Source organism: Chiloscyllium plagiosum, unplaced genomic scaffold, assembly GCF_037043375.1.
Source record: "Chiloscyllium plagiosum isolate Xiang-an unplaced genomic scaffold, Cpla_swu_hap1 HiC_scaffold_12, whole genome shotgun sequence".
NCBI classification, from domain to species: Eukaryota; Metazoa; Chordata; class Chondrichthyes; order Orectolobiformes; family Hemiscylliidae; genus Chiloscyllium; species Chiloscyllium plagiosum.
Window position 1 is genome coordinate 51,584,805 of NW_028270150.1, and position 27,793 is coordinate 51,612,597.

Below are 27,793 nucleotides of genomic sequence, written 5' to 3' on the forward strand. Positions count from 1 at the left end.
TTCAGCTGCAAGAACTACATCTACCTCCTCCTTGAAAACATGTGTATTTTGGCCTCAACCACTCTCTGTGGTAGTGAATTCCACAGGCTAATCACTCTCTGGGTGAGGAAATTTCTCCTCTGCTCATTCTTAAAAGGTTCATTATCCTTATCCTTAAACCATGAACCCTGGTTCTGGACTCCCCCACCATCAGGAACATCTTTCCTGCAACTAACCTGTCTATACCTGTTAGAATTTTACATGTTTATATGAGATACCCCTCATTCTTCCAAATTCCAGTGGATAAATCCTAAGCAATTCAATCTATCCTCATATGTCAATCCTGTCATCCCAGGAAGCAACTTGATAAACCTTTGTGGCATTCCTTTATTATAGGATATTCTTTCTCAGATAAGGACACCAAAACTGCCCATAATATTCCAGGCGTGACCTCACCAAAGACCTGTATAATTGCAGTTAGACATCCTCATTCCTGTACGCAAATGCTTTCGCTCTGATGAGGTTTTTCATGGTAGACTGGTTAGATCATTTAGAATACAGGGAAAACTAGCCATTTTGATACATTTTGGCTTGAAGGTGGAAGACAGGTTGGTGGTGGAGGGTTGCCTTTCAGACTGGAGACCTGTGACCAGTGGAGTACCATAAGGATCAGAGCTGGATGTACAGCCTTTTGTAATTTGTGTAAATGATTTGGATGCGAACATAGGAGGTATGGTTAGTAAGTTTGCAGATGACACCAGAATTGGAGGTGTAGTGGACAGTGAAGAAGGTTACCTCAGATTACAACAGGATCTTGATTGGGCCGAGGAGTGGCAGATAGGATATAATTTAGATAAACGTGAGGTGTTGCATTTTAGAAAGGCAAATCAGGGCAGGACTTATACGCTTATACGAGTCATAGAGGTGTACAGCATGGAAACAGACCCTTCAGTCTAACTTGTCCATGCCAACCAGATATCCCAACCCAATCTAGTCCCATTTGCCAGCACTTGGCCCATATCCCTCTAAACCCTTCCTATTCATATACCCATCCAGCTGCCTTTTAAATGTTGCAATTGTACCAGCCTCCACCACTTGTCAGGCAGCTTATTCCATATACACACCACCCTGTGTGAAAAAGTTAGCCCTTAGATCCCTTTTATATCTTCCCCTCTCACCCTAAACCTATGCTGTCTAGTTCTGGACAGCTCCACCCCAGGGAAAAGACCTTGTCTACTTATCTTACCCATGATTTTGTAAATCTCTATAAGGTCACCCCTCAGTCATCGACATTCCAGGGAAAGCAGCCCCAGCCTATTCAGCCTCTCCCTATAGCTCAGATCCTCCAACCCTGGCAACATCCTTGTAAATCTTTTCTGAACCTTTTCAAGTTTCACAACATCCTTCCAATAGGAAGGAGACCAAAATTGCATGCAATATTCCAAAAGTGGCCTAACCAATGTCCTGTACAGCCACAACATGACCACCCAAGTTCTATACTCAATGCTCTGACCAATAAAGGAAAGCATACCAAATGTCTTCTTCACTATCCATCTACCTGCAACTCTACTTTCAAGGAGCTATGAACCTGCACTCCAAGATCTCTTTGTTTAGCAACAGTCCCTTGGACCTTAACATGAAATGTATAAGTCCTGCTAAGATTTGCTTTCCCAAAATGCAGCACCTCACAGTTTTCTAAATTAAACTCTATTGGCCACTCCTCAGCCCATTGGCTCATCTGATCAAGATCCCGATGTAATCTGATATAACCTTCTTCACTGTTCACTACACCTCCGATTTTGGTGTCATCAGCAAACTTACTAACTATACCTCTTATACTCACATCCAAATCGTTTATATAAATGATGAAAAGTAGTGGACCCAGCAACGATCCCCTTGTAGCACTCCACTGGTCACAGGCCTCCAGTCTGAAAAACAACCCTCCACCACCACTCTCTGTTTTCAACCATTGAGCCAGTTCTGTATCCAAATGGCTAGTTCTTCCTATATTTCATGAGACCTAACCTTGCTAACCACTCTCCTTAATGGTAAAGTCCTGGGGAATGTGGTTGAACAAAGAGACCTTGAAATGCAGGTTCATAGTTCCTTGAAAGTGGTGTTACAGGTAGAGAGGATAATGAAGGAGGCATTTGGTATGCTTGTGTTTATTGGTCACTGCATTGAACATAAACTTGGGAAGTTATGTTGTGACTGTATAGGTCATTGGTTAGGCCACTTTTTTGAATATTGCATGCAATTCTAATCTCCCTCCTATAGGAAGGAAAGGGTTATGAAACGTGAAAGGGTTCAGAAAAGATTTACAAGGATTGAAGGGTTTGAGCTTTGGAAGAAGCTGAATGGGCTTGGACTACTTTCCCTGGAGCATCAGAGGCTGGCAGGGGCGGGGCGGGGCGGGGGGGGGGGGGGGAATCCTGAAGAAGGGCTTATGCCCGAAACGTCGATTCTCCTGTTCCTTGGATGCTGCCTGACCTGCTGCGCTTTTCCAGCAACACATTTTCAGCTCTATATCTATGACCCCTCAATTTAAAACTATGTCCCCTTGTGCTAGCCATCACCATCTGAGGAAAAAAGCTCTCACTGTCCACCCTATCTTGCCCTCTGATTATCTTATACATCTGAATTAAGTCATCTCTCAACCTTCTTCTCTCTAATGAAACAGCCTCAATTCCCTCAGTCTTTCCTCTTAAGACCTTCCCTCCATACCAGGCAACATCTTAATAAATCGCCTCTGAACACCCTTCCTATAATGCGGTGACTAGAACTGTACGCAATACTCCAAATGTGGCTGCACCAGAGTTTTGTACAGCTGCAACATGACCTCATGGCTCCAAAACTCAATCCCTCTACCAATAAAAGCTAACACACTGTATGCCTTCTCACCAACCTTATCAACCTAGGTGGCAACTTTCAGAGATCCATGTACATGGACACCGAGATCTCTCTGCTCATCCACACTGCCAAGAATTTTACCATTAGCCCAGTACTGTCTATTCCTGTTGCTCCTTGAAAAGTGAATCACCTCACACTTTTCCATATTATACTCCATTTGCCACCTCTCAGCCCAGCTCTGCAGCTTATCTATGTCCCTCTGTAACCTGCAACATCCTTTGGCACTGACCACAACTCTACCAACCTTAGTGTCATTTGCAAATTTACTAACCCATCCTTCCACACCCTCTTACAGGTCATTTATAAAAATTACAAACAGCAGTGGATCCAAAACAGATCCTTGCAGTACACCATTAGTAACTGAACTCCAGGATAAACATTTCCCATCAACCACCACGCTGTCCTATTTCAGCTAGCCAATTTCTGATCCAAACCGTTAAAATCACCCTCAATCCTATGCTTCTGTACTTTTGTACAGTGGCCTACCATGGGAAACCTTATTAAATGGAGAAAGTGAGGTCTGCAGATGCTGGAGATCAGAGCTGGAAATGTGTTGCTGGAAAAGCGCAGCAGGTCAGGCAGCATCCAGGGAACAGGTTCCCTGGATGCTGCCTGACCTGCTGCGCTTTTCCAGCAACACATTTCCAAACCTTATTAAATGCCTTACTGAAATCCATATACACCATATCAACCACTTTACCCTCATCTACCTGTTTGGTCACCTTCACAAAGAACTCAATAAGGTGTGTGTTACCCTTCACAAAACCATGTTGATTATCCCTAATGAACTTATTCCCTTCTAGATGATTATAAATCCTATCTCTTTTAACCTTTTCCAACACTTTACCCACAACCGAAGTAAGGTTCACTAGTCTATGATTACCAGGGTTGTCATCCAGCCTAGGGGACTTATCTATTTTCACATTTCCCAGAATTGCTAACACCTCCTCATGAACCTCAATCCCATCTAGTTTAGTAGCCTGTATCTTAGTATTCTCCTCAACAACATTGTCTTTTTCCAGTGTGAATACTTGAGGAAAAATATTCATTGAGTGCTTCTCCTACCTCCTCTGACTCCACGCACAACTTCCCACTACTGTCCTTGATTGGTCCCAATCTTACTCTGGTCATTCTTCTATTCCTGATATATCTATAGAAAGCTTTAGGGTTTCCTTGATCTTATCTACTGACAACTTCTCATGTCCCCTCCCGGCTCTTCTTACAGTTCTCTTCTTAGGTCTTTCCTGGCTAGCTTGTAAGTCTCAACCGCCCTAACTGAGCCTTCATGTCTCATCTTAATATAAGCCTTCTTCCTCTTGACAAAACATTCAACTTCCTTATAAACCATGGCTCCCTCGCTCAACCACTTCCTCCCTGCCTGACAGGTACATACTTATCAAGGACACACAGTACCTATTCCGTGAATAAGCTCCACATTTCAATTGTGCCCATCCCCTGCAGTTTGCTTCCCCATCCTATGCATCCTAAATTTTGCCTAATTGCATCAAAATTGCCTTTCTCCCAGTTATAATTCTTGCCCTATGGTATGTACCTAACCCTTTCCATTGCTAAAGTAAACATAACTGAATTGTGGTCACTATCACCAAAGTGCTCGCCTACCTCCAAATCTATCACCTGGCCGGGTTCATTATCCAGTACCAAAACCAATGTGGCCTCTCCCCTTATTGGCCTTATAGAAGTTCATAAAATCATGAGGGGCATGGATAGGGCGAATAGCTAAGATCTTTTCATTGGGGTGTGGGAATCCAAAACTAGAGGCCATTGATTTAAGGTGAGAGGAGAAAGACTTAACTGGGACCTAAGGGGCAACTTTTCACGCAGAGGGTGTTGTGTGTTTGGAATGAGCTGCCAGAGGAAAGGATGGAGGGTGCTACAATGACAACATTTAAAAATCAGCTGGATCCGTAAATGAACTGGAAAGGTTTAGATGGATATGGGCCAAGTACTGGCAAATGGGACTAGATTTAGGATATCTGCTTAGACTGAAGGGTCTGTTTCATGCTGTACAACTCTGGTTCAGTTTGCCTTCTTTACAGCCTGCTGCATTTGCCCAATTACAGGTAGTTCTCCTATAAAAGCCATAGTTGCATTCCAGCGAAACCTCGCTTCATAGAAAATCGCTTACTATAAATAATGGGGCCTTTGGGAAAAGTGGGGTTAGGGGCAGACTAGCAAAAAGTATCACTCGCGATCGCTGAAAATTAACCGAACAGTCCGACACAAAGTGTAGCACAGGCAAAGTAAAGGTACAAGTCAAATTTATCAATAAAACAAAAGTAAATTTAACACAGTACAATTGAAAAATATTGTTAATGCAGGGTCAGAAGGTCATCATGGTGCTGAAGGTAAACTCCTTCATTCGCTCATTACTGTTAAGCGAGCTGTGTCACATATTCTCTCCTTACACTCAAAACATTTTATAATATCAAACTTCTCTTCTGGTGTTATAGCCTTTCTTTTGTGTTCACCACCCGCAATTTTATCACCAGGGCGCTTATGCCCCTCCATTTTTTTCAAAAAAGGGATAATCTAGGACTAGTGTGTCTTTCACAGGAAGCTGCTCAATGTATCTCTCTTCAGAGAGCTGCTCTCTGTACTGTACCTCTCACAGAAAGTTGCTCTGTTGGTACTGACATTGACACATGCACAGATCAGCATGAAGACTAGCGCTGACATTGGTGCTTGCACAAAACAAAACATTTGAAACGATCACCACTGGAATTGCGCTATTGTGAGCAGAGGTAAGTGTTCTCAAAACTCCCATTCCTCAAATTCCTCAGTGACGTTAAAAGCAAATTGGGCTGTTGGAATGCAGTTACCCAAGAACTACCTATACTTCCAGCAACTTGTGCAGAAGGGCACCCAGAAATTGTTGAATATTCCCCTCTCTCAATATATAACCACTCAAATACAAATAAAAATTCTTATTTTTTTGACCAAAGTGGATAACATATTTATCTATATTATACTGCATCGAACATGCATTTGCCCAGTCACTTAGTCTTTCCAAATCAAACTACAACATGCCTACATCCTTGACACAGCTCACTCTCCCACCCAGCTTTGTGCCATCTGCATTTTCTTTGAAATATTACTGATAGTTTCCTCAACTAAATCATGAATATATATTGTACATAGCTGCATTCCTGGCACTGATCTAGGTGGTATCTCCCCAGTCACTGCATGCCATTTAGAAAAAGACCTATTTAGTCCCACTCTGTCTCCTGTCAACCAACCAATTTTCTATTCATTTCATACACTCTCCCCAATCCCATGCACTTTAATTTTACACATTAATCTCTTATGGGAATTTGTTGAAAGTCTTCTGAAAATCCAAACAAACTACGTCCACTGGCTCCCCTCATCAACTGTACTAGTTACATCCTTGAAGAATTCCAGTAGATTTATCAAGCTGGATTTCCCTTGGGTAAATGCTGAATATGCCTGATTCTACCACTATTTCCTAATTGCTCACTTGATGAAAACCTTGATAATGGATTCCAACATCTTCCCCACTACTGATGTCAGACTCACTGGTATATAATTCCCTATTTTCTCTAAACTTGCCTTTTTAAACAGAAGGGTTACACTAGCTACCCCACATTCTGTAGGAATCTTGGAAGATGATGACCAAAGCATCCACTATTTCTAGCACCATTCATTCAAGTGCTCTGGAATGTAGATTACCAGGCCCTAGGGATTTGTTAGGTTTCAATCCCATCAATTTCTCCAACACCAGTTCTCCACTATTACAGATTTGCTTCAGTTCCTTCCTCTCACTGAATCCTGTGTTCCCCATCATTTCTGGTACTTTATTCATGTCAACCTTTGTGAAGATGGAAGCAAGTTCATTAGCCATTTCTTTTATCCCTATTATAAATTCCCGTTTCTGATTATCAGGGACCAACATTAGTTTTCACGAATTTTTTTCTCTTTGCGTACTTATAGGTACTTTTAGTCAGTTTTTATGTTCCCCACAAACTTACTTTCTCCCCTCTTTAATCAATCCCTTGGTCCTCCTTTGCTGACTTCTAAACTATTCCCAGTCCCCAAGTCTATTGTTTTTTCTTGCCCATTTGTTTGTCTCTCCTTTGCATCAAATACTACCAAATGTTTAATGCTATCAGAGTGCTGATGCTGACAGAATAGAGCAGACTGTTTAGGGCCGGTAGCCCATGCCAAATATTCTTTGAGTTTTTTTTATTGTCTTATTAACAATAAACTGTCAGTATTTTGCTCCTCGGTGGTTATTTTGTACTTTCATTTGTTACCAATTACACAGATCAAACTTTACTACTCAAAATAACGAGAAAAGGAAACGATAAAAATAATGAAATAAGGAGAAACAAGAAATATGAAGGAACAGAAAGAAAGAATACAAATAAAAAATGGAAGAATTAGAAAGGAAAGTGACAGCATAAGTCTTTAGCTTTGACTCTGAAAAATGTCATCAAGGAATTCAGGTAAAGTCTGAATTCCAAGACCAAAGCCTATAATATCTTGTCAATGTTATTTATGCATTCAGACAGGTCACAGCCTTGAACCAGTTTGTGGTTACAGTTATTCCTGATTTCCTGCCCCTTCTATGTTTGCATTTGGTAATTGTCACAACAGACATTCAGGAACTGCAGGAACATAGGAATGAAATATGATTTTCAAGTGTTATTTTGAGATGATGAACGTTAAATTTTATTTCATTTAATGTAACCCTGTACATTAGTGTGTGACAGAAAAAGAAAACTGGAATACATTATTGTATTTGAATAATAAGGGATATGCACATACCTTTAGATAGAACAAGCAAATGTGCCTGCATCCCTCCTTTGTAATGCTCTCCATTTTCACAGCCTAAAAGCCACGTGCCAGGTTTTGATGAATACATTTCAATGGCTCTAAAGGCACCTATATATTTCAGTAACATATTTGATTAGGACAACCTGGATACCTGATGAGTTTAGAATTAGTCAAGTATAAATAATTCCGTTCTTACTTTTATTACTAGTAAAGACAAAGTAACAAATATAAAGAAAGTGCACTTGAGTATAGCACAGCATTGATTAGATTCCCTTAACATTAAATAACATGTTATCTAAATGTACTTTTACGAGTGTAATGAAGGAGCAGACCTTTATCCTTACCTGGATACAAGTTGTAAATGCCCAGACGATGTTCACCACCCCTCCTTTCAATAAATGTCTGGCTATGGAAACGTATAGCATGCATGTCATCTGAGCCTCCCACATTAATCAAATACCATCGCACCAGCTCTTTTTCATATATCACTAGACCCCTTAAAGAGGCATTGACAAATCCATTGATAGCTGAAAAAGCAAAGTGGTTATTTAACAAAGAAAATGTTTTGGAACTGTTGTTACTGAGTACTATGAAAGGAATAATCTGGTCACAAGACACAGAATGTGTTTACTATCGAAAGGCAGAAAGAATTCATTTTGTTGGCATGTACTTTATGTAAAAATGGGTGCTGATCTTAAGTTCATATTGCCAAGTATCCAGAATTGTCCAGGGATCTCTGGGATTGAAAGATTAATCATCTGGACACTGCTGCAGATGGTACACTTAAAGTTAAGGCAAGAGTTATATGAATTGTGTACTTTATCATTGCTGGAACACGTCTGTTCACTATTTTAAAAAAAGTATTAAGCTCAGTTTAAAGGATGTTTGACTGATCAAAACTGTTGGTGGTCAAGAGGTCACTGGATGAAACCTCCAGGAACGTACCTAACTAGAATTGGCAGCATATTGTGGTAGAAATTCCAGCTCCAGTATTCTGCCAGCAAATAAAAATAATCTGGATATAGAATGAAACAATTGAAGAAATGGCTCATATTGGTAATGGGGCTGGGGGATGCTGTTGATGGTGAGAGAGCAGGTCAACATGTATTGCTGGGTGCTGTGGAAACGACTTACAGTATTCACTGTTTGGTTACAGGAGAATGGTTCAATGGGAAAAAAATAAAAGGAAAATATATAGAAGAAATACCTTTAACAAAAAAAAATACATCTTGGGATTAAACTACAAAGGTTCCTAATCACTATCACATCTGACTTTTCATCAAAAATAGCAGTTCTGTCACTGGTTACTGAAAGGGTTTTAAAGTTAATTACATCTTAAAATTGTGAAAGGAGTAAATACCATGAAAAGTACTGTGCTGTTTAAAATTGTAATTGTTCTTGCTTATCTCACAGGATTCTTTACAAAGTTGGTGTTTGTTGTCGTTCAGGTACCAACTTTTGGTTTCATCAAAAGTGTTGAAGAGCAAAACAAACTCGCGAGCATCATCGGGAATTTCATTAAAGGTGCTCAGTGTTCCATTCTTACAGATCAACAGAGGCCCGATCAACCCAGAGTTAATATCCTTCACCTGCAAGGAATAAATAAAACTTTAAACATTTACAAAATGAAAATATTTCAGTTTTCTGTGTAAATTGCTTGCATTCTCCTCTGTCATTTTATTTGTAGAGCACTTACATAGTCCACGCTGGAATAATAGACCCAAGCCTTGCAGACTGAATCGGTAGAAGTTGGTGCTGACCGAGGCGGCACATTCCACACGTATGTGTATGTGCTGTTTGGAGCAACAGCATCATCTAACTTAAACCAGTCAGTGGAATAATCTTCATAGCTCATTCCTTCAGATGACTTCTCATATGACACTCCATGGGCATGAATGGAGTATGGTCTTGAAGCAAAGTTTTTAAAGAGAACCTGATGATTAAGCACAGGCTTTATAACATTATTAACACTTTATTTACAAAATCATTTCTACAAAGAAGTTTAATATCATCTCATCAATATTCTATGTACCTAATCCTATAGCATTGACAATTTCACCAAACTGGTTTGAGTCACCTTTCAATTTTCTCACTACAGGAACAATGGGCATCCATTCTGATCCTGGGAATGAAGAACATTACAAATCTTCAGCATTAAGGGAGTATTTTTATAGAGAGTCTGTGAGACGTGAGCTTTGGCTGCCACTATAATGCCACTCATTATTTGTTAAATGCCTTGTTGACAAACCAACTTGCCTCACTAATATTCAGGTTTCTAATTTACAAAACTCCCCAGAGTGGTATTTGGCAAATTCAGCTCATTGCTTGCTGCAAAGGACCCTCATATTGGACACTGGGTACTAAAATCTCAGGGCACACTCCAAGGGCACAGGTATACATACATGTCTGTCTACAGACATTGGCATCTGATATGTGCCAGCCTCTAACAACCCTCATGCACATATCTGATCCACTTGAAGAATGTTTCTGCACACGCCACATTATTGTAATGCTACTGTGTCCTCAAGGACACTTACACACCCAGCTCATGGACTAGACCAGTTTGCATCTACAGACCGTTGCTCACTGTCAGTAGCACTCACTCACTTTGAGATGACCTGGTTGCTCACAGCATCCCTGCCTTCCATTGCCTTGCCTTTTCTTGCTTTACTCCCCTCAGCCAGCAATATGAGGCTCATATTATTTGTGGCTTACCTTGCCATTTAGCACATATACAAAGTCAGGAAGCTTGTCGTGGTTGTCAGCAGGCTTCAGTCAAGTCAAAAGGCATAGACTTTGTTCAGGGAACCATGGCCTTCTCCAATACCAATCCAGAGGTTTGGAAATGATCCGACAACAACTTAGAACGGTCAGATTCAGGATGTTCTCCATTAGAATAAGGAGCTAAATGTTGGGCAGCCTATCACCTATCTTGAGCCTTTCTGCAGGCTTTTTGTGGGCTGCCTTCCCCATGGAATAAGAGAAAGAGCGAGAGACAGAAATGAAAAGTAAGTGGCATAGCCATTGGCCCTGATGCTAACAGAAAGGTGTCCCGTATGAGTATGTATCCAGTGCAGACAGCATACAGGTTCATGGTTTCAGAGTTGGGGGTGGGTGACAGTGAGTGAAGGAAGGATGTTGCCAACATTAGTGAGAGTGGTAGAGCATGAGCCTTGGTGGACAGTGGATACAGTAGCTGAGTGACAGTGTATGTGATATATTGGAGAGAAGATTGTTTTACTTAAAGGGGAGAAGGGTATTGACCTTCTTCAATCATTCTGGGGTTTCTTCCAGACAGCTGAGGGTTCACTGACCTGGGTAGCAATCTTGAACCAGGCTGGTATTGTCTAGTGTCATGGCCTCCATTCCTGAGTCCTGAGAGTACAGGAAGTCCCACTTCTCTATTACCCTGTCCAGCAGGACTTCCTGGTCTCTGCCCCAATAACTGGGGCACCAATTTCCCCCTCAATGCCATGCCTGGGGCAAATGTCAGGAACCATGCAGGGCAGCTCTGAATTGACAATGCTTGCCCTGGTATTTTTAAAGGTTGTGCTGGTGCAAGGGAATACAGTCAATTCCTTTGAACAGCAAGAGGTCGTGGGAACCAGTATGTGGTAAGATGGTGTGGGAATTGGATGTGAGAGAAATTGGGAGTGATAGGCCTTGAAAAGAAAAACCATCCAAAAATATTCAATGCAACTTGTTATGCGCCAAAAAAGGCAAGATTCAGTCCTGAGAAGCTATGGGAAGCTTTTTCAGAATTTGAGTGATCAAAGCAGGATATAAGCTTGCGTGCGGTGTTTAATTGCCTCTCTCAGGAAATTCTCAAGACACTGCATGGTACATTTGGCTTATATGGATGTGCAGGAACAATGTAAACATATATAGCATGGAATAAATTGTGAAGATTAAAGAAGAATTATTGGACATTACATTGAGAACATCCCACTTTTCTTTTGAATAATTGAAATGGTATTGTTCATATCTGCTTGATTATTTAAATAGAAACATGCCATCCAATTTCTCAGTAATACATAGCCTGTCAGGATTGGCTATGTGCCAAAATCTTGGAGTAAAGTTTGAATTTACAACTTATTTGAGACAAATCCAACTCATCAAGTCAAACTGAAAAATTAATGTATAATATACTGTTTAAAACTAACTTGGAAGCAGGATCCTACTATTGAGCTTGCAATAAGATGATGTAAACTATGACGTAAATATTACAGTATACCTTGATGACATCATTAACTTCTGCTCTGATGACAGGTCCAAGTATTCCCAGGTGTTCGTATCTTTCTCCATGATTATAGCGTTCCCTAAATAATGCGTCTGTGTATCTCCGGAAAATGACTTTTTTATACACAGTATTTGATTGCTCTGCTGAATGCCTAATAACAAATTTGGAAATTGTTATACATGGAACAGATTCTCAAAATTAGGCAAACATAGATACTGTATATGGACTGTGCTAACAATCATGATTAATTATCTTTATTGATCATTGATAACAGATACCTGTGTGAATGAAATTTTAAACACAATTTAAGTTATCATTAAATGGGCAGCATGGTGGCACAGTGGTTAGCACTGCTGCCTCACAGCGCCAGAGACCTGGGTTCAATTCCCGCCTCAGGTGACTGACTGTGTGGAGTTTGCACATTCTCCCCGTGTCTGCGTGGGTTTCCTCCAGGTGCTCCGGTTTCCTCCCATAGTCCAAAAATGTGCAGGTTAGATGAATTGGACGTGCTAAAATTGCCCGTAGTGTTAGGTGAAGGCGGTAAATGTAGGGGAATGGGTCTGGGTGGGTTGCGCTTCAGCGGGTCGGTGTGGGCTTGTTGGGCTGAAGGGCCTGTTTCCACACTATAAGTAATCTAATCTAAATACAATACTTAGTGTTAGTGATGTAATTGTGTTATAGCCAACACATGTTTTAAAAGTTCATGCTTTAGAAACAGCATCTCCTATCCATCAATTGTGTTACGGCCAATTCAAGTTGACGAAACAAGCACTATAGAATAGCAACCTGTATTTTAGGATTATTTGGTCTTTATATATTTTTATGGAGTAGGTCTTTGAATTGGCACTTTGAACTACCCTGCACATTTGATATAGTTTGATATCATTCCATCCCACGATTTTGAGATCCCTGGTCATCAAACAGATACACTTTGTAATGTCCAAGTAATCTTGCTGGAAATTCTGTTGGAATTTGAGTCCAAGGACTCCAAGCATGACCTATGTCTCATCATAAACCATCCTGTCACCCAACAGACCGAGACGTCCCCTGTGGTCTATTTCTTCCCTTGCACATATTCAGTTTGTAGCAGCAAATCTCATCAACTTCAAATGAAATTCTTGCAATCTTGGCGTCATGCTTGCTTTTCAATAACTGAAAATCTTTCTTCTCTTCAAGTCAAAAGTGCATAGTACATAGTACACTGAACTGTCTTACAATCTCTTCACACCCAGGATAGTACAGTTCCCAATTCAGTCAATGATGCATCTGCAGCAACAATCATAAACAGTTCTGGAATGTAATGACCAATATTTCAGGTGTTTCTTTGATCCATTCAAACAACAGCTGTTGGGCTTCTTCCCAGCACCAAGCCTGATCTTACCTTAGTAGCACGTGTGATGGTTTATTAACATTTGCTAAACTGGTTTAAAATATTACCATTTTAATTCACCCTCCCAATATATCGCTGAAACTCTGTGATATTCGAAGGAGATGGAAACTCTTTAATCTCTTTGGTTTTCCATGAATTGGCTTCTGTCGCATATGATGTTTCAGAGGAACTAAATATATGGCTGTGGGAACGTGCACTTGTAAATGAGGGTGAGTCCTGTTTCTCAGGCATTGTAACACTGTTTCCATCTGGCTATGTTCTAGTGGGTCCCTGAACTAAGATGCCATCTGTGTGGCAGATTACTCCTTCCAAATCTCCCAGGATAGTAGTTATCATTTGCTGAAAAATGTCTGGTGCAAATGTAATACCAGACATACAAAAGGTATTCAGCCAACAGTATGCTAAACATTGAAAGTAATATTAATTCCTCACGTAAAGGTAATTACTAAAACTACCATTTACATCTAGATTTGAGAAAATTCAATTCTTTTCCATCTTTGCCAATCTCATCTACAGGTGACATAGGATGAATTTCCATTCCTACTGATTTATTCAACTATGACATTTATATGGGTTCTCAATGATCCATTTGAGTTTGATATAGGAACCACACTGAACACCTATTTGTAGGATTTTTAAAGATGAGAAAATTTCTTGTTGTAACATTTAGTTATCTTCTTGCTTTATCTTCTGCAAAATTGGAAGAGGATCTTTTCTCAGTGTAAATAAACATAGAGGATTATTACTTCAGGAAATAACTTGATGTGACCAGCCTTATGAACTGCCCAAGTCCTTTGATTAATTGTGGAAAATTAGCTGTCAAGACTTAAGGTTTCATTTGGCTTCACAATTCCACCACTTTGTAAATTCGCTGTAAGTGTGCAAAAGTTCTTTGACCTAAACGTGACCATTTCTGATACTGGATTATCAATAAGGTTTCTGTAAATTTCCTGTCTTTGTATTGAAGCGTGGCAGTCATGTGTTCCATTAATTTAGCTGTGTGCTCTCTGGTTTCTGGAGTTTTAAGGTTACTTTGACCACAGTTCAACATTGGAAAGAACTGAAACTCCAGCTCCAGAATCCAGATTAGAATATGTTTTAAATCAGTTTCTATACTCAACAACTTGCAGTTGATCATTTCGTCTCATCCAAGAACAACACCCCTCCACAATTAAAATCCTCAATTTCTTGAATGTTGCTAGTCATTGTGTGATTTTCATTTGTTTCTGATATGCATGCTGCTTTCTGCAATAGGCTACTTTAAAATGGCTCTTATTATTACAAAAATGACTCTCTGGATTATGGCAGCTACTGCACCCTCTAGGTTTCCCTTGCTTCTCTGTAGTCATGTTTTACTCCTGAACTGAACAAACTCTAGTAAGTTTCCTTATAAATTCTAATGATTGTGCTATTAGGTTTTCTACTCTTCACTTGTCTGGTCAACTGAACAGCCTTCAATAACGTTAAATTGTCTTTCACTTGTAAAAATATCCAACCGTTCATCCAAGACTTTCACAACAATTTAGTCTCTGATTAATTCCTCCTTTAAATCTGCATTTTCTCAATTTTCTGACAGCCTGTATAAATAACTGAATGAACACTCTCTCTCTGTCACTGGATACACTTATTGTAATTTACTCAGCAATGATCTATTTTCGGAGACCAAAGTAGACGTTGAATGTTTTAACTACTTTGTCATGTACAGCTATTCTTTCACTGATTCCTTCTCATCTAGGATTCAATCTGCATAACCTCCTACAACATTGCTGGGCTCCTTGGCAAGTTTTGTAGCTAGTCCCAATGCGGTACGATGCCTTGTGAATCTCTGGTACCAGGTCAGTCACTATTCAGCTTGCTTTAAACCTGCAACTTGCACAAAGTATTCTGTTGGCAATTTCTCATCCACTCACTTTTTATGTTGCAGTTCTCTGCATGCTGTTCATTATTGTCTGTCACCTGTTATTACCATATACTATGTTTGAGTTCAGGAGAACGTTTTGTGAATATCGCAGAAGTCTTGTTTATTTAAACATAGCGAACATTGACTGTATATGGGGTCAAAATTTCATTCTCTCATGAGGTGAGACTTCATGAGATTGCTAGGAGAACTATCTTATAGTAAATATATGATCTTACATCACATTAAGTAATGTAAACTCTCATTTACATTGTCAAAATAATACTTTTCACTACAGAAGTAGATGATGAAAGAGCACAGATTATTGAAATTTGGCAGGCAAGTAGAGAAAGTGTTCAAAAGAGTTACAGGATTTTAGGTTTTACATAAAAAAATTCCAAGGAAGTTAGGATGAACCCATATAAAAGAAATATTTGTTAAGCCCCAGTTGAAGTATTGTATCTACTTTAGGAAGGATGTGTAGGCTTTCTAGAGGGTGCAGGTAGGTTTGATGGGAATGAATATATAAATAAGACACTTGATCTTGGACAGATTGAAAGCTGAGTTTGTTTTTCTTAAAAAGAGGTTTGAGGGAACACTTAATCTAGATATTCAAAATGATAAGGAGCCTTGACAAAGCATTTAAAAAAGAGAAATTGTTAACTGGCAGTGGAGGCGTTGAGAATCAGGGGATAGTGAATGTCAAAAGAACCCTTTTTTTTAAATCAGTGAGATTTTAGGATCTGGAATGCACCACCTGAGAGTGTGATAGGTGCAGATTCAAACAAGATGTTTAAATGGGAATTGGCTGAACACGCAAAGACAGATCAGTGGAAAGTTGGCAAGTACAACGGACCAAATGTGTTGAAATCATTCTAAAAGTTACTTTAAACAACAACCCAAAATGTTGAAAAATATGGTACTTACATAGTATTCCCAGTATAATCCCAAAAAATTTCTTCTGCTGCAATAAAGTAATGCCTCACATTTCCTCGACTGCTCCGTAAGTAATGTTCAACTATCATTTCTGGATCTCGGGACATGTCTGAATGAGTTCGTCTGTCATTAGTGTAAGGGTTCATAGAATCTAAATCAGGCTCATCATTTTTTCTAGCAGCTCCAAGATGGTCTGCATCCATGTTTGCAATATATTCATCATAATCAAGAGTATCTCCATTTTTACGCTTTGGAATTCCTATTATAATACTATTCGAGTTGTCATCTTGATAAATTACTGAATTAGGTTTAAGGTGAAATCCTCTTGGTGACATACGTGTTTTGCCTAAAGGAATATGAATTCTTTGTTTAATGCCAGGTTTGAACCCTCTTGGAGACACTTGATCCTTCAGCACCTTCCTGCGCTTCAGCATTCTTTCAAGTGCTGCCTGCCTTCTAACATTTCCTTCGATTTTGAATTCTTTTGTAGAATTGTCATGCATTGCCAGCTTTACATATTTTTTCAAATGCTTTAGGTTTGTAACACTAATGCCCTTTTCTTCCACTTGGTATGTCAAAAAAGAACTTTTGGGTTTCAGAGGTGTGCCCTGAAATCGAACTCTATGTTTGCCTGTTGAATGCTTCTTTAAGTAAATAAATACTTTTTCAGAAATTTCACTGCTCTCCTTTCCTGGTTGTTCTGAAGTATTGGTGAAGTGTTCAACAACCTCATGGGACAACTGATTGAATAAATTACCCTGTTCTCTGCCAGTTGTCACTGTACTTTTGCTGTGATTATTTGCATTGGAGTTAATTTGATTTTGTTCATAATCAGCTGTAAAGTCAGTTGCTTGTGAACCTGTTGCATTCTGATTTAATGAAGGAGGTGAAAGCGTTGCTTTTCTGCCTGTATTATTTGATGCTGTGGTTGTTTCATTAAAAATATCGGTGTTCTCCATTTCATATAGAGTTTCATTTTTCTCATTTTGACTATTTTGTTCTGTGTTATATTCTTGTGGGACTTGATCAGACTCCTCTTCTCTTTCACCATCAGTAATATTGACAGAGCTGATGTTCTCTGCGGTTATTTGCAAATTGTTTTGCTTTAGTATTATAGGAGTCTCAGCTAAACTCCTCTTACTCTTCACAGGATTAACCACAGTATGTGGGTTATTTGTGCTAATTAGCAAGTTATTATTTTTGGCAGCAGAGCTTCGTGAAAATTCTTGAAGTTCACTATTCTTACTCTTTTCTTCAAAGTCTTCTCTAAAACTTTCCATGTTAATATCTCCCTCCATCGTAACTGCTGTATTTTGTTTTAAATGAACAGATTCTGTTTCAGATATTAGTGTCATCTCATTGTTTCTTTCGTTTAATGGCACTTCAGATGTACTTTTATCTAATTCCTTAGGCTGCTCAAGCTCATCCTCAGCCACATCATACTCCAAGATATCAGTTTCATTTTTGTTTGCATCATTGTATGGTTTATTCTGACTTCCACTCGCCTTTGAATGGAATTGACTACCTTGCCCGTCAGGTGTTTTACTGTTGAGTTCTCTTGAATTATCATTTTCATCTTCAATAAACTGTAAAATATCTTCTTCCTCTTCTGTTTCCTGTGGTGCGAGAGCTGATAGGAATCCAAGTTCTTCCAGAATTTTACGTTCCTCTTCATCAAGTTCTTCTCTACTGGCTTCCTCACTGACCTCTACAAGCACTTTATCTGATTCAGATTGAATCCTAAAGAAAACTAAAGGGTATTCAATGCCTTCATCCTCACACTGATAAACTTTAAATCTTATCCTCATACCATAGGTCACTTGTCGTGAACTTAAAGTTCCAAGGAGCCATTCACCTACAAAATAATGCATAATATCAGAGGAGCAGCAACATTACAAAATGCTTCATTACTGTAATAATGGAATGATAGCAGGCAAACAATGTACAGGATCACAGTAAAAGCATTAAAAACAAAGTACAATGATGAGGGACAGAGGACAGGATGTGATCAAACTATGTGATCTGAACTGCATCAATGCTTGGACAGAGGCATTCATGAAAGTATCACAAAACATTGATAAACAATCTGCTGGTACTTTCCAGCATTATGCGTTTTCTAACCCACCAGCAATTTTGATTATATTATTAAACCTTACCAAGTCATTTAAGAATTCTTGGAAGGTTGGTGCCATTGGCCTAGCCATTAATAATCTGGATGAAGGAACTGAGGGTTGCTAAGTTTGTAAAAATAAATGGAGGGACAGATAGTGTTGAAGAGGCGTGAGGCTGCAGAAGGAGTTGCATAGGCTGGGAGGTTGGGCAAAGTGGCAGATGGAATACAATGTGGGAAAGTGTGAGGTTATGCACATTAGTGGGGAGAACAGAGGCATAGACTATTTTCTAAACAGGAAATGGCTTCAGATATTTGAGGCACAATGGGACATAGGAGATCTAGTTCATGATTCTCTTATGGTTACCAGACAGGCTAATTCGCAATTAGGAAAGCAAACACAATGTTTGAAGGCAGCTAGAATATGTAAGCAGAGTGTATTGATGAGGCTGCATAAGATTGTGGTCAAATTATATTTAGAATATTGTAAGCAGTTTTTGGCCGTGGGTCTAAGTAAGGATATGTGGGAGTGGAGGGAGTCCAGGGGAGATTTACAAAATAAATCTGGGGATGAAGGGCTTGTCAGATGAGGAGTGGCTAAGGTCTCTGGGTTTTGTGTTCAAAGTTTAGAAGGATGACAGGGCATCTCTATGAAACTTACAGAATAGTGAGCCCTGGATTAGGCCACTGTTGGAATATTGCATGCAATTCTGGTCTCCTTCCTATTGGAAAGATGTTGTGAAACTTGAAAAGGTTCAGAAAAGATTTACAAGGATGTTGCCAGAGTTTGAGGATTTGAGCTACAGGGAGAGGCTGAACAGGCTGGGGCTGTTTTCCCTGGAGCGTCGGAGGCTGAGGGCTGACCTTATAGAGGTTTACAAAATTATGAGGGGCATGGATAGGATAAATAGGCAAAGTCTTTTCCCTGGGGTCGGGGAGTCTAGAGGCATTTGGATGGGTATATGAATAGGAAGGGTTTGGAGGGATATGGGCCGGGTGCTGGCAGGTGGGACTAGATTGGATTGGGATATCTGGTCGGCATGGACTGAAGGGTCTGTTTCCATGCTGTACATCTCTATGACTCTATGTAAGGTTAAAGGAGATTTGAAGGGTAAGGTAGTGCAAGGTCAAAGAAGGTTTTAAAGTTCAGAATGAGGGATTTAAAAGTTTTTCAGAATATAGATTCAGTGTAATGAGCAAGCATGGAAGTGATAAGCAGGCAGGGCTTAGTGCAGGTCATGATGTAGCCAACTATAGCCACTAAGTACTTTCAAGAATTCATGTTCAGTGGTTATAAGAACATGAATGATGACCTTGGTAGTAACGGAAATGAACTAGGCCAGAGTTAGCAGCAGTAACCAATGTTTTTAACACACCCTCTCAAAGAGGTGGTGGTGATGGTTAAAAAAAAGAGACCTTCCATCCATTGCTATTGCCCTTATAGCTATTGCTGCACAATCCTTTTAGGTTTTAACACAAGGTGCATTAAGAGTCTGTCAAAAGAAGATGCTTGTAGTTTTTTGAGGTCAATCATCTCACATCAAGGTAATGTTCTAGGCCCAACTATCTTCAGTTACTTCATTAAGGTCGGTCCTTCCATCAAAATATTGAAAATGGGGATGTTTGCTGATGGATAGCACCAGTTGTGATTACCCAGATACTGATTGGAGCATTATCTGGACAATATCTAGGCTTGTGTGATAAACGGCATAAAACAGTGGCCTAACCAATGTCCTGTACAGGCACAACATGACTTCCCAACTCCTGTACTCAATACTCTGACCAATAAAGGAACGCATATCAAACGCCTTCTTCACTATTGTATCTACCTGCGATTCCACTTTCAAGGAGCTATGAACCTGCACTCCAAGGTCCCTTTGTTCAACAACACTCCCTTGGACGTTACCATTAAGTGTATAAGTCCTGCTAAGATTTGCTTTCCCAAAATGCAGCACCTCGCATTTATCTGAATTAAACTCCATCTGCACTTCTCAGCCCATTGGCCCATTTGGTCCAGATCCTGTTGTAATCTGAGGTAACCCTCTTCACTGTCCACTACGCCTCCAATTTTGGTGTCATCTGCAAACTTACTAACTGTACCTCTTATGCTCGCATCAAAATCATTTATGTAAATGACAAAAAGTAGAGGACCCAGCACCGATCCTTGTGGCACTCCACTGGTCACAGGCCACAGGCCTCCAGTCTGAAAAACAACCCTCCACCACCACCCTCTGTCTTCTACCTTTGAGCCAGTTCTCTATCCAAATGGCTAGTTCTCCCTGTTTTCCATGTGATCTAACCTTGCTAATCGGTCTCCCATGGGGAACCTTGTCGCCCGCCTTACTGAAGTCCATATAGATCACTTCTACTGCTCTGCCCTCATCAATTCCCTTTGTTACTTCTTCAAAAAACTCAATCAAGTTTGTGAGACATGATTTCCCACGCACAAAGCCATGTTGACTATCCCTAATCAGTCCTTGCCTTTCCAAATAGATGTACATCCTGTCATTCAGGATTCCCTCCAACAACTTGCCCACCACTGAGGTCAGGCTCACCGGTCTATAGTTCCCTGGCTTGTCTTTACCACCCTTCTTAAACAGTGGCACGTTTGCCAACCTCCAGCCTTCTGGCATCTCACCTGTGACTATCGATGATACAAATACCTCAGCAAGAGTCCAGTAATCACTTCTCTAGCTTCCCACAGAGTTCTTGGGTACACCTGATCAGGTCCTGGGGATTTATTCACCTTTACATCTGCTCTTACATGATTCTATGCTTCTTTCTACCCAGTATTGTTATATAACATTCTGTCTCAGGAAGGTTCCTTTCTGTCATTAATTCTTTCAGGACATTCAAAATCTTTCTTAAAAACCACCTTTTCAGTCACTTCTCCTAACTCTCCCAATAGCCCTTACTGGCACCTGTTTTAGGGCGTAATATTAAAATGCGCTTCTTGAATTTCATTAGGCCATGAATACAAAAGCAGTGATGACTTTGTTTCTGTTCCAAATACATATGCATACAGTCATAGAGATGTCACAGAAACAGACTCTTTTGCTGAACTCATCCATGCCGACCAGATATCCTAAACTGATCTAGTCCCATTTGGCACATATTCCTCTAAATCCTTCCTATTCGTGTGCCCATACAGATGCCTTTTAAATGTTGTAATTGTACTAGCCTCCACCACTTCCTCTGGCAGCTCATTCCATATATGCACCACCCTCTGTGTGAAAGATTTTCCACTTAGGTCCCTTTTAAATCTTTCCCCTCTCACCTAAATCTATGTCCTGTAGGTTTGGACTTCTCTATCCTGGAGAAACAACCTTGGTTATTCACCCTATCTGTACCCCTCACAATTTTATAAACTTCTATACAGTAACCCCTCATCCTCCAATACTCCGGGGGAAACAGCCCCAGTCTATTCAGTCTCTCCCTTCACCTCAAATCCTCCAACCCTGGCAACATCCTTGTAAATCTTTTCTGAACTCTTTCAAGCTCCACTACTTCATTCCTATAGCAGGGAGACAAGAATTTAATGCAATATTCCAGAAGCGGCCTAACCAATGTCCTGTACAGCCACAACGTGACCTCCCAACTCCTATACTCAATGCACTGACCAATAAAGGCAAGGATACCAAATACCATCTTCACTATTCTATCAATCTGGGACTCCACTTTCAAGGAACTATGAAGGCCTAATGAGCACGGTGGACAATGGGGACCCAGTAAATGTGGTATATCTAGATTTCCAAAAGGCTTTCAGCAAGATGTCACACGAAAGGTGCTGCATAAGATAAAGATGTGTGGCGTTACGGACAATGTATTAGCATGGATAGAGAATTCGTTAACTAATAGAAAGCAAAGAGTGGAGATAAATGAGTGCTTTTCTGTTTGGTAATCAGTGATTAGTGGTGTGCCTCAGGGATCAGTATTGAGACTGCAATTATTCACAATTTACGAGATGATTTGGAGTTGTGGACCACATGTAGCGTATCAAAGTTTGCGGATGACACTAAGATGAGTGGTAGAGTAAAGTAGTGTAGAGGACTGTGAAACTTTGCAAAAGGACATAAATAGTTTAGGTGAGTGAGCAAAGGTCTGGCAGATGGAATACAAAATTAATAAATGTGAAGTCATCCATTTTAGTAGGAATAACAGTAAAAAGGACTGTTACTTGAATGATTAAAAAAGGTGTCCTTGTGCATGAAACACAGAAGGTTGACCTGCAGATACAATTGGTAATTAAGAAAATAAGTGGAATTTTATCCTTCATTACTAAATGGATGGAGTTTAAAAGCAGGGAGGTTATGTTGTATCTGTATAGGGTGCTGGTGAGGCCACACCTGGGGAATTGTGTGCAGATTTGGTCTCCTTACTTGATAAAGGATGTACTGTCACTGGAGGGGGTGCACAGGAGGTTCACTAGGTTGATTCCAGAGGGGAGGGAGTTGGCTTATGAGGAGAGACTGAGTAGACTGGGATTATTTTCATAAGAATTTAGAAGAATGAGGTGGGATCTTACAGAAAAATATAGAATTATGAAGGGACTGGATAAGATAGAAGTAGAGAGGATATTTCCACTGGTGGGTGGCGGGTGAATCTAGGACAAGACAGCATAGCCTCAAAATTAGGGGGCAGCAGATTTAGGACTGAATTAAGGAACTTCTTCACACAGAGGGTTGTAAACCTATGGAATCTCCTGCCCAGTGAAGCAGTTGAGACTACTTCAGTAAATGTTTTTAGATTGTTTTGAACAGTAAAAGAATTAAGGGTTATCATGAGAGGGCAGGTAAGTTGAGCTGAGGCCACGAAAAGGTCAGCCATAATCTTATTGAATGGCAGAGCAGGCTTGAAGGGCCAGATGGCTTATTCCTGCTCTTAGTTCTTAGGTTCTTATGAACTCCAAGGTCTCTTTGTTCAGCAACATTCCCCAGGACCTTACCATTAAGTAAAAAAGTTCTGCCCTGATTTACCTTTTATATCAGTGTTTTTATGCATGCTATAGACACACATAAGTAAATATAATTAAAGAGACATTTTATTGTCACAATGTCTTCTGATACTATGAGAAAGTTATGCTGCAGAGACACACTTTTAATGTTATACGTAATGATTTACTGATGATTAAACATAATGATATGCTGTCATAGAACCTAGAGCTTTCTTGCCAAATATTCAGCTGTAAATGATCTGGTGAAATACAGTAGAAATGAAGACACTCACCCAAATTGTCCATCTGCATAATTAAAGTTTCACCCATTAGAGGAAAGAGATGTATGACGTCATCATTTGTTTTTCTGTGCTTGAAGGTATGCCCGTGGAAGTAAACTGCTTGAATGTGATCTTGGGCACCAATGCTTGAAACGTGCCAGTATGTAACAGCTCCCTTACAGAATGGAATTGATTCTTTGCTTTCATACACAAGACCACTTATTGCTGAAAACATTCCAAAATCATAGTTTAATCATTTGTTTGTTTACAGCAGAATATGAATGCAAAAGTTAAAATGTGGCTATAATTACTGTTTTATGAAGCATTATTACTGCTTTCATGAATTATAGCTGCATAAAGTGCCAATGCAGGACTGTCTTACCACATTACTTTTTATGACCTTAAATTTGAAACCATTCCTGAATAATCAAATAGAGTCTTATTCCTCAGAATATTTTTCCTAACAGCGCTCAATCCTCTAAGAGAAATACATTGGACAAATATGAGGACGAAGAACGCAAGATTTCTTTGTCCACTAATAGATAGAAGTTGGAATTATGTTATTTTTTGATGCCTAGTTCTAATGTCAATTTGGTCATTGCAATTTGTGCCTTTACCCATGCAAGTTTCATTCATAATAAATATTTAATTGCTTCTTCTCTGTTAACTGTTGCATACGTTTATGGTTGTGGATTGACAGACATTGGAATATGGAGTTATTTGGAAATTACTAGGTTGAAGGAGGATTTCTCTTTTTTTTTGTTACTGTATGTCACTATTGTTTGGAAACAACAAGTTAAAAGGCCAAAGAGAAAGTGATTTACTTGCTGTTTGCAACATCCAGCAAAGCTTTTAAGGAGAGATTAGAGATGTTTATGGCTTAGCTATTGGACAACCTGACTTAAAGAAGCCTTGGATCTGTGTAGACGTTTGCCTGCTAACAGCCTCTGAACTAAAGTTACTTTTTTAGTATACATCTAGATGTGGCAGTTGTGAGAGAATATCACTTTGGTTCAACTCAACTTCTTAGCTAAATCGTATTTCTACTCACTTCCCTGGCAACCTTGGACTTAGGACCTAGTTGTTTTCTCACTCTAGTTCTGCTCCTTAACCAAAAAAGTGCAAAAACAGGACTTTTAGTTTGCTCTGCTGCTTGGTACTTTCAAATTGTCATTTTTATTAATTACTTATTGAAATGAACAATTTCTTGTTCTCTCCCCTGAAATACATGTGGAGAAAACAAAAAAAAGAGGCAAACCTTATCTTACTGAAACATATTCACAGCTACACCAACCCCTATTATCTTTAAATAGTCAGAAGTGGCTGGTTTTGCTATATATTTAACTCCATATTAATCTTTGAACAGATGACTTAGTTACAACAGTAGGCTTTTTGATCCCTTGAGCTGTTCCAATATTCAATAAGAGCTGGATACTGGCTCAACTTGCTTTCTGGTTACCCCCTATACCTACTGACTCATCCTTTGTTAGACTCAAATCTATCTCCATCTGCCATAAAAATGCTAATTGCTCTGAAATGGTTGGACATTTACACATCTACTAGACACATGACACGTATTGAATTCACAGATCAGTTGTAGATCTAAACATCTATGAATTTTAAATGTCCCTTCATTTGAAGAGGAAGGAAAACCAGACCACCCCTACTCACTGTACATGATGTTTGATTCGTAAAATCCAGGGTCGGTGGAATCAAAGTTGGAAGGATCCAGGAATAACTGAATGTTCTCATCAATATACCAGCTTTGGTTCTCATCAAACGCTACAAATATGACGTGTTGTTCTTCATCTAATCTTATCTAAATCAGATAGAATGGAATATTAGAGGATTTTCAGAGATTCTAATGTGACAATTTTGACTATATTTTCATTTGGGCAGACTCAATGCTGGTCAGAACAAGATTTCTGTCTTTCAACTTGACACCACTGAGATTCTGACTCATTTTCTCAGAAACCTAGGTAAAGCTCTGTATGAGCCAAAGGATGTTGAAATTGATAAACTTTAAAAGGGTTAAATACAAATTCATTTAGAAGTGTTCGTAGTAAAATAAATATAAATAAAGGGTTGGCCAGACAGAAAGTAAAGGACAAAGGATTTTAAAGATAAATGAATGAACACGCAGCCAACCACATACACAAGTAGTTTCTATAGAAACAAGTGAAAAAAAATGACATTTAAAATGAAAAAAAATCTGTCAGCCCAAAACTCCACCGTTTGGAATTTGGAATAATTTTGAAATGTAGGACGTCAAAATAAATTTAGTAAGTTACTTTAGAAGAAAGAAAATGATATGTTGGCATAAGGAATGAACATACAAGTAATATTAGCGTCTGGAATCAAACAGAATACTTTACTGGACAATAAAGGTTCTTCAAAATTCATGAATGAAATGTACTTGTAATAATGAGATGCCTCAGTTAGAAGATTGGAACAGTAAATATATTTTGGTTTGAGAAGTTGGTATAATTATCAAGATGTCATTTGATTGAATACATCATTTTTTGATATAGATTATTATGACAGGAAAGTGCAGATGGGATGAGTATATGCTGGTTAAAGTTTGGATAGGAACAATTAAAAGTTTTGGAACCACAATAAAGAATATTCACAAAATAAATAGTTTTAAGAAAATAACAGTAGGATATTTTAAGTCAATTTGATTTGATAGTTAAAGCATTTATGCCTAAATGCCAGTTATCAAGAATTAGTTATAATTTTGTGGGACAATGCTATTGAGGTGAGGTAATCTGTAGGGGGGCAATATCATCACAGAAATATAGTACCTGTTCCAGAAAGAAGAAATAGAACTCTGAAAACAAATTGAAATGTTAGATACAGATTACCACACTCAATGTGTTGCCAAACTTAATGGGCTAATATTTACACTGACAGTAGATATGCCTTTAGGGTAGTACATGATCATCTGAATGCATGGAGTCGAAAGGGTACATCACCTTAGGAGGACACATAAGACTCATGAGACAGTAAATAGAGAGACTGATAAATTACTATTACAGGCAATGATCATAAAGCTTAAAATGCAACCGAAGGGAATGGGCCTCATCCAATTCAGTAACTGATGGGCAAACAAGGCAGCTGCACTAGTCTCAGGTTTTATATCTAATGTGTATAAGATATAAGAGCTTGTGGGTTTTGTCAGAGTTTAGTCTTACAATGTTAAAGACTGATTCTCCTTAAGTCCTCATTAAAAAAAGTAACTGCTTTGCCAATATGAATCATAATAATACATGGAAAACAGGGTATTAAAACAAGGAATCCATCTCACTACTGAGCTTTTAGCTTAAAAAATTCTATTCAGTAGGGTTGGTATTATTGTGACAGTTTCTGCTGTTAATCATTTCCCAGCAGGAGAAGTGGTAGTAGGAAGAATGTTGTGAAACTTGAAAGGGTTCAGAAAAGATTTACAAGGGTGTTGCCAGGGTTACAGGATTTGAGCTACAGGGAGAGGCTGAATAGGCTGGGGCTGTTGTCCTGTCGGAGACTTTCTAGACATTTATAAAATCATTAGGGGCATGGATAGGATAAATGGGCAAAACGTTTCCCAGGGGTGGGGGAGTCCAGAACTAGAGGGCATAGGTTTAGGGTGAGAGAGGAAAGATATAAAAGGGACTTAAGGGGCAACTTTTTCATGCAGAGGGTGGTGCGTGTATGGAATGAGCTGCCAGAGGAAGTTGTGGAGGCTGGTACAATTACAGCATTTAAATGGCATCTGGATTGGTATATGAATAGAAAGAGTTTAGAGGGATTTGGGCCAAGATCTGGCAAATGGGACTAAATTAGGTTGGGATATCTGGTTGGCATGGACGAGTTGGATCAAAGGGTCTGTTTCCGTACTGTATACATCTCTATGACTCTATGAAAGAAACCTGAATAGAAGCCTATACCTGTACCAAACTTAATTGAATATTTTGTAATGCTCTACCTCTATAATTATCGCTTATCTTCTTTGCAGTGGTGCAGTCTAGGCTCATTAAATTGATTTCCTTTTGTTTGGGGAAAGAGGAATGAAAGAGTGGATGTTGGGCTCCCCGGTCAAATTTTCTTTATTTTCTAAAGTTAGATTATGCAGCAGAGGAACATCTAACATTTATGTTGCTTAAGTAGCAGTATTTTCGCAAAATGAGTTAAAAACATGAAGAGGCCAAAAATCAATGGCACTTCAAGTACAATCTCTCTGAAATTATGGCAGGAGTGGCATTAAATAACTACAAATTAGGCGTAGGCTGGTAATGCCAAATCCTACCAATTCTTTGGCTGGTA

General features: G+C 39.3%; 1 protein-coding gene across 1 annotated transcript in view; it reads right to left on the bottom strand.

Moving 5' to 3' along the window:
* Positions 1-27,793, bottom strand: part of f5 (coagulation factor V) — a 119,317-nt gene that overhangs the window by 23,119 nt on the left and 68,405 nt on the right. Inside the window, exons 11-18 of the mRNA XM_043700875.2 lie at positions 25,163-25,310; positions 23,504-23,716; positions 16,159-18,022; positions 11,939-12,095; positions 9,401-9,637; positions 9,065-9,293; positions 8,049-8,231; positions 7,696-7,812 (exon numbers count right to left, since the gene is read on the bottom strand). Coding sequence (XP_043556810.2) covers positions 7,696-7,812; positions 8,049-8,231; positions 9,065-9,293; positions 9,401-9,637; positions 11,939-12,095; positions 16,159-18,022; positions 23,504-23,716; positions 25,163-25,310 — 3,148 coding nt within the window. The remainder of the gene's footprint in view (positions 1-7,695; positions 7,813-8,048; positions 8,232-9,064; positions 9,294-9,400; positions 9,638-11,938; positions 12,096-16,158; positions 18,023-23,503; positions 23,717-25,162; positions 25,311-27,793) is intronic.